Genomic DNA, 7161 nt, shown 5'->3' on the forward strand with positions numbered 1-7161 from the left:
TGAGGAAAATATGTAATAAAAATATTAAAAAAAAACAATATAAAAAAAGTCTAAGAATACGAAAGCAGGGAGAGTATAAGCAGATGATTTCGGACAGCATGAGATGATAACTGACATCAGTGTGCTGACTTTGTAGGGAACGGCTGTCTGACTTGGGAAGAACTAAAAACATTCTGAACCACTTTGCGGACATCCTATGGAAATGGCTCTGAGAAAACCTGAGGCTCTCTGCTGGTCAGAAGTTTTATACGCCTATGAGGTAACACTGTAGAAGTAGAAAGACAATATTGCCATATTGAGTCATTAAAAATATGTATGTGACTAAACGTTCAGTTGGTTAAAATGAGTATCTCAGAACGCATGCAGATGGACACTTACTTTAATACGCATCTCTTTGTGGTCTTTAGAATGATTTTTTTTTTAATTTTATGCTTTACTGTTCTGCTTTCCGAAGGATTTAAAATGCATGCATTTATGGGCTTGGAGGGATTTATGGTAGCAGTTTTAAAAATCATGATGCACCATAAATTTTAGTATAGTCTCACCTATAAGAATATATAACTAGTGGCTGTGTAAGCTGTGCATGGCAATGTGGAGACCAGAAGCTAAAGCATTTGAGTCTTACATAAAACAGTTGGGCAATGTTCACACTCCTCTTGGGAAGTCCAAGAAAACCGAGACCTTTGCCTTGCCTCAGATCAACAGTCTTTAGCACACTAAATTAGGCATAAACAGAATTTCAAAATGGCTATGTAGGAATTCTTTGATGTGGACCAGAAATAGAGTACAAATAAACACCCGTCATTTTCCAAATATCCGGTTTCTTAATTACTTGTGTCTCTGCCTCCTTGGCATCCTGGATGTTGGTCTCGATTTTCTCTGGTACTGTGATCTGCAGAAGTGGTGTTTCTACATCTGCAGAGAGAGCGACAGTGAGTGCACCTGTCTTGGCTATGGTCCTCTAGCCAAGCAGAGAACATGTGGGGCATACGGCCTCTAGCTTTCTTCCTCCCTCCCCGTCTCCTCCCACTTTACAGATGTTCTCAGCAAATGATCTTTGGGCTGAATTCTCCCACCACCAGGGAGAGATGGGCCCCTGAACCCCTGGACCCTGGAGCTGGGTGGGGCTCTGATGCACCTTCACTAGCCTGTTCTGAACTTCCAGGAGTATAGACTGTGGAGTCAGCATGGCAGATGGCCTGTTGACAGGTGGTCCCCTGCCCAGCAGTGACTTCGCTTACCTTTGCCTGAGGCGATCACTTGGCCTAGGTATGAAAGGACTAGGAATAACGGCAGCATGGTGTGGCTGCTGACTTTGCCACGGTGGTGTCAGTTGATGCAACGGCAGCAGCTCGTGGCCCCCCGCGCCTGAGCTCTTGGGGAGCAGGAAAGACAGAATGGGAAGTACGAACAGGAAGCCCCACAGTGAGGGTGCCACAGCAGCTCTGTGACCAGAGCCCAGATGACTCAACATTTTCCCTGCAGAAGTCAGAGGATGCCTGGAGCTGCCCCACATGAACACTGGACTCTGAAAGAGCCGCCAGCTCATGAGCCCTGTCGCCAGCTACCTAGTCCCAGTTCTTTCTGCGAGTGCTACGGCCTGTATGCCTTTACACACAATATTTACATGTAAAATAAAATGAATACCTTTCCCGTTTTGTAAAAGAAAACAGAAACTAGACAATAAAAAAATTTTAATTTTTCATGAGTGCTGCGTAAACATTGTAATGTTTTTGTCAAGAAATAGATGTAGTAGCTAATGATGAACAACAAGAAAAATTAAACCTCTCTTGTTTACTGAAGAATTTGCCCTGGTTTGTGTTGTATAATATATTTACTTTAGTATTTCAATATTTCATAAGGCCAGATGTTTTTCATATACTGAAAAAAAATCACCTAATAACTGACAGCAAATTATAAGGGCTTTCACTTGTGTGGCTACTTTTAGTGCATAAATTCCTAACTGGAGCCTTAAGACATTCTTAAAATTTTACATAGGTCACAAAAGTTATGGTAAGTGTTAGTCGTGATTTTATTATATTCCATGGAGGTTAGTATGTAGCCAAAATCAGAAACATGTGCGTTTGAGTAACATTATTATTGCTTTCACCTGATTAATGTAGATGTATTCAAATAATTCAAATTTAACTCCACCTTTGAACTTCTGAAGGCCAACAAGCAATAGGCCTGAGTATCAAACATTATGGATACTGTATTTGTTTCTGAATGAGGTACAAACAGGAAGGCAGATGTAAGAGTTGCCATACATAGAAACTATAAATGAATCAGTAGTAAGATATACACATTTCTGTGTGATTGTATTAAGATGCCCCCCCTCACCCCCACATAGCTCAACAGAAAAGATGTTGTATTTATGGTGAAGAATAACTGGATTACTGAATGACTTCTTCCAAGGGTTTGACTAGCGAGCGCTACATGGGTATCTCAAGAAATAATCTGTTACAATCTTGACAAGAGACCAGTCAAGAGGACTGGTCCATTTAGGAGAACTCCACATAAATCAGGCTACAGACGCCAACTTACGAGGAGAAAAGAAAATACTGAAAAATTCTTTTTATCTTTGAAAATAAAAGCTTCTGCAGAAAAAAAAATCTCCCATTTATCCTCCTAAATCCCCTTCTTTTTTTTAAAAAAAGATTTATTTATTTATTACATGTAAGTACACTGTNGCTGTCCTCAGACAGTCCAGAAGAGGGCGCCAGATCTCGTTACGGATGGTTGTGAGCCACCATGTGGTTGCTGGGATTTGAACTCTGGACCTCTGGAAGAGCAGTCGGGTGCTCTTACCCACTGAGCCATCTCACCAGCCCTAAATCCCCTTCTTAATAAAACTTTTTTTATATTTATTAAATATGCACTCAAGACGTTTATGGCAAACTAAAGCTAAATTCCATCCCTTTGGAGTCATACAGATGTAATCGATTTTATAGGTAGACACCACATTTATTAAAGGACAAGCCAAATTCCATGTTCCTTAGAGATAGCCACAAAGGTGTCCTGGAACCCAGGTATCAAGAGCACCTCGCCAAGAGGACAGGGCTGAGAGAACCTGGTGATGCTTTCCCGACTGGGCTTTCCCAGTGTCCTCCAACCCTTAGTGTTTCTTCAGAGTAAAGACGTACAGAATCCTTTCTGGGTTTGGTGTGATTGGTGGGTCCGCAGATGAGCTAAGGAGGGGATAAAACAAAGGAGTGTGGGATTTAAGCCGTGGCAGTCATTAAATGCAGTGGGCTCTCTAGAACATGAAGGAGCTCTTTGAAAAAAGCAACTGGGAGGGTTTGGATGAGACAGGGTAACAGAAGGATGTTTTTTAAAGTGGTATGTATAACCATTTTGCAAACATAGCTAAGCAAGAATATGGCAAAATGTTCACTATGTATCAAAAATTAATTATGGCTCAATACAGTTGAATGCCACCGTAACCTCTTGCTGTATACTGTGTTTCCCATATCTTAATCTATTAAATGATGTGTTTCAGTTTACTCTATCCTACTGTCACTCTGCTTACCCTCTCTTCTGAATTTCTTTCTTTCTTTCTTTCTTTCTTTCTTTCTTTCTTTCTTTCTTTCTTTCTTTCTTTAAATAACCACTTTGGAGGGAATTGTGAAGTCCAGGTTGATTTCTCATAATATTTAAAATATCTACAGATTTTCAGGAAGTTTCTACAAGGACATGGGGCTGTCGAGATGGCTCTGCAGTTAAGACTACTTACTGCTCTTCCGGTTGTCCTGAGTTTTTCTTCCCAGCACCCACATCACAGCCCACAACAACCTGGAACTCCAGTTCCAGAGGATCTGATGCCTTCTTTCAACCTCTGAGGGTTCTTGCACGTACTTCCCCATATTAACTGGTACAGGTGCACACATGCACATAAAAATTATAAGTACAAGTTTTAAGGCTTTTCTAGGAGAACCCAAGTGCCCTTCTTTTGCTTCATTTCTTCTTATGATAAAACATATATGCACAGCTGATATGTTTGTGTGTGTGTGTGTGTGCATGTGTGTGTGTGAAATGATTTTATGCAATAGAATATATATATGTATGTGTATATGTATATACATATTTTCATATAACGATAATCACATCAAGAAAAGTATACAATGAAAATAAAGCTTTTTGATAATTCGATTTGAAGACACACCCACACGTAAACCTCCTTGAGCTTATCACCCAATCGCTTCCCCATGTCTAGAATGTTTAACAAGCTAGTAAGCTCATCAACACCGTCGTCATCCAGGAAGTCGGGTTCTGATTCGGGTCTGATCTGTTAGGCAGGCACTCCTTCACTTCTATTATTGTTTTCATCTTTTGGTTCTCTTTTATTAAAATGTAGTACTGTGAGAAACAGTTTTCCCAGCTTGAGTAATCATTTATCTGTTGCAAAACACTTTGGGTCGTTTCCAGGTTTAGACTGGTAAGTGCTTGAGTATTAGAAATGCATATGTGTATGAAAATGGTCCCTTAAACTCATAGTGGCATCATTGGGAGGTGTGGCCTGGTTGGAGGAAGTGGGTCACTGGAGGGTAGACTTTAAGGTTTCAGGAACTCAGGCCAGAAAGAGTGGCTCTCCATCTCTTCTTGCGGCCTGTGATTCCAGATCCCTCTCCAGCTCCATGTCTGCCTGCATGCTGCCGTGCTCCCCACCATGATGATAATGGACTGAACCTCTGAAACTGTAAATATTAAATATTTCCTTTATAAGACTTGCCATGGTTGTGGTGTTTCTTTACAGCAATGAAACCATAATTAAGCATATGTTGCAATTTGTGTGCAAATATAATTTTGTTTTTTGGGGGAAGAAAGGGATAAATACCCAAGGGTTGTTTACTGACTCTGTAGATCTTCCAAAGTACCACATCCAAAAATAAATCAGGGCAGTGCTTGGCAGCTCCAGGAGAGAGCTGGAAGCTGATTAGAGAAAGAAAAGGTTGCTGACAACCTCAAAGCCTGCCCTTGAGGACAGTTTTAGTAAAGGTAAGAAGGTAAGCCTGATCGGATAGGGCTGTATAAATATTTATGCCTCAAGACGTTGAAAATAACATGTGCTGCACATAAGCACCTATAGGCAGTCTTTAGTCTTAGCATGACATGACATGAGCAGAGGCCAGCAGTTTGACAGGGCCATAGCAATATTAATTATCAATATGTAATATATAAATTATATATACATATATATGCATATATGCATATATGCATATATCAATATGTAATAAAATTATGTGTATAAATTATATATTATATATACAAATTATATACAAATATATATGTGTGTATATACATATACATATATCACAAACACTCACTAGTTTGGGTTATATCATTTCAGAAATTGCAAATAAACCTGAACATGGAGAGCAATTTGAATATTTTATATCAATGTCTATTTGTCATCTGCATACTATGTTCATGTATATGGAAGTGTTTCTTAAATATGTTGGGCTGACTCTAAATAAACCATCTGACTTATGCTCTGAAGTAACTAATTTAGTATTGGTAGCATAGAAGTTATGATAAATAGATATGTTTGAAGTTGCCATATGTTCCTGCTCTTAAATCTGGATATCGGAATTTATTTTCTAAATGTACAAATCCCTTAGTACAGGGATTATAAAACACAACCATAAACAATGAGAGAGATAGAAAGGAAGGACAGTGTATCTTGGGGGCTTTCTTCCAAAATAATATGAAATTACTCAAGCATTCCAAGTAAAATAGAGAGATGAAATGTATACAGCTGAGGTTACTGGGATATATACATATACATGTATATGTGTTCATTTAGAGGCAATGTGTTCATTTAGAATTCTGTGTGCTTCAGTTCAGCAGTATCTACATTCTGCGAACTAGAGAACAGGAAGAAGAAAACCGAAGCTATAAAGACACTGGAGATGAATTTCAGATGCTATTCTGCATGGGTGTTTCTGGTTGTGTTTGGTGAATCATTTGATGTGGAAATTGATATTTAGATTACTGTGCAGCTCATGTCCATGGTGACAGGGACTGGGAGATCTGATAAATTAAAGGTGTGTTAAAGCCAGGCTTCACTAGGAAAATTGGGTCTGGATAGTGAAGGGAGAGCTGGGAATGCCTGTTTGATCTGAAAAGCAGAGACTTATGATCACAGAAAGGACATTAGAAAAATGAGGAAATGAGATTATCTAGGAGAAATATATGGAAAGGAAAAATCCAAAGTGAAACTGCGAACGATAATGTTGGTTTGGTACCTAACATAAGAATACCACAGGGGAGAGAAGAAACTAAGATTAAGATGACTAAAGAGTTAAGGTGTAGGCAGCCGGCGCCTAAAAGATGCCTCTGGTCTCTGGCACACCTAAACAAGGCCACTGCACAGGCACTAGCCCGAATCTGGCACCAACCCCTCCCAAGCAGGTGCATACATATTAAAGTGCCGGCAGACTGACCAATCCCAGGAGGACACATAGCCCTCCCCAGTGCTGGGATGTATATAAGCATTCCTCCCTGGGTTCCCGGGGTTCCCGTAGCATCGAGGTGTTCCTGCAATAAAGCTGTTGAGAAAAATCCGACCCTGTTGCGGTTTTTCCTTGCTGGACGAGGTGAGCACAACAAATTGGTGGCTCATACGGGGATCCAAGGATCTCGTGGATTCAGAACTCTTCAGCTGAGGAACGGCGGTACTGGTAAGTCTCCCAAATTGATCCCCCGTTAAAAGGAGGGATATGTTTTTCTTGCCCGTAGACTCAGTGTGGGTAGCTCTTAGCGTTTTTGTTTCCTTTTTTGTAATTTCTGGCCTCTGCTTTTGTTTGATAGAAGCAGTTAAGGCAGGTCAGAAAATTCTCATGGAACAACAAGAAAGTATGTCAGAGGAAGATAGGAAACACATAAGCAAAAGAAAGAAAAGGGGCAAAAAAGAGAGAGAAAAGGAGAAGGGAAAAAAGGAAAAATTCAAAAGGAAAAGGAAATAATGAGAAAGAAAAGGAAATAGCAAAAAGATATCCCTCATTAAGACTTAACAGTAAGTTCAGCAAGTTCTGACTCCAGTGACTCAGAGCTTGATAAAGATGAGGAAGCTGACCTAGAAGAAGAGGCAGCTCGGTATGAGAGGGATAGGTACGATCCAGATTGGTCATACAAAACCAATCCTTTAAAAAAGGGGGGGGG

General features: G+C 40.0%; 2 protein-coding genes across 5 annotated transcripts in view; both read right to left on the reverse strand.

Annotated features, from left to right (window-relative positions):
- LOC110300542 (A disintegrin and metallopeptidase domain 3) overlaps positions 1-1356 on the reverse strand; it is a 50042-nt gene extending 48686 nt beyond the window's left edge. For all 3 annotated transcript variants that reach the window (XM_021170754.1, XM_021170755.2, XM_021170753.2), the window contains exons 1-2: positions 1242-1356; positions 833-915 (exon numbers count right to left, since the gene is read on the reverse strand). In XM_021170754.1, the coding sequence (XP_021026413.1) occupies positions 833-915; positions 1242-1299 (141 nt within the window). In that variant the 5' untranslated portion in view covers positions 1300-1356. The remainder of the gene's footprint in view (positions 1-832; positions 916-1241) is intronic.
- A 1635-nt stretch (positions 1357-2991) lies between these two features.
- Positions 2992-7161, reverse strand: part of LOC110299986 (disintegrin and metalloproteinase domain-containing protein 5) — a 69237-nt gene continuing 65067 nt past the window's right edge. For both annotated transcript variants that reach the window (XM_021169995.1, XM_021169991.1), the window contains one exon: positions 2992-3188. In XM_021169995.1, the coding sequence (XP_021025654.1) occupies positions 3127-3188 (62 nt within the window). In that variant the 3' untranslated portion in view covers positions 2992-3126. The remainder of the gene's footprint in view (positions 3189-7161) is intronic.

The sequence above is a fragment of the Mus caroli genome, chromosome 8 (genome assembly GCF_900094665.2).
Source record: "Mus caroli chromosome 8, CAROLI_EIJ_v1.1, whole genome shotgun sequence".
Taxonomy (NCBI): domain Eukaryota; kingdom Metazoa; phylum Chordata; class Mammalia; order Rodentia; family Muridae; genus Mus; species Mus caroli.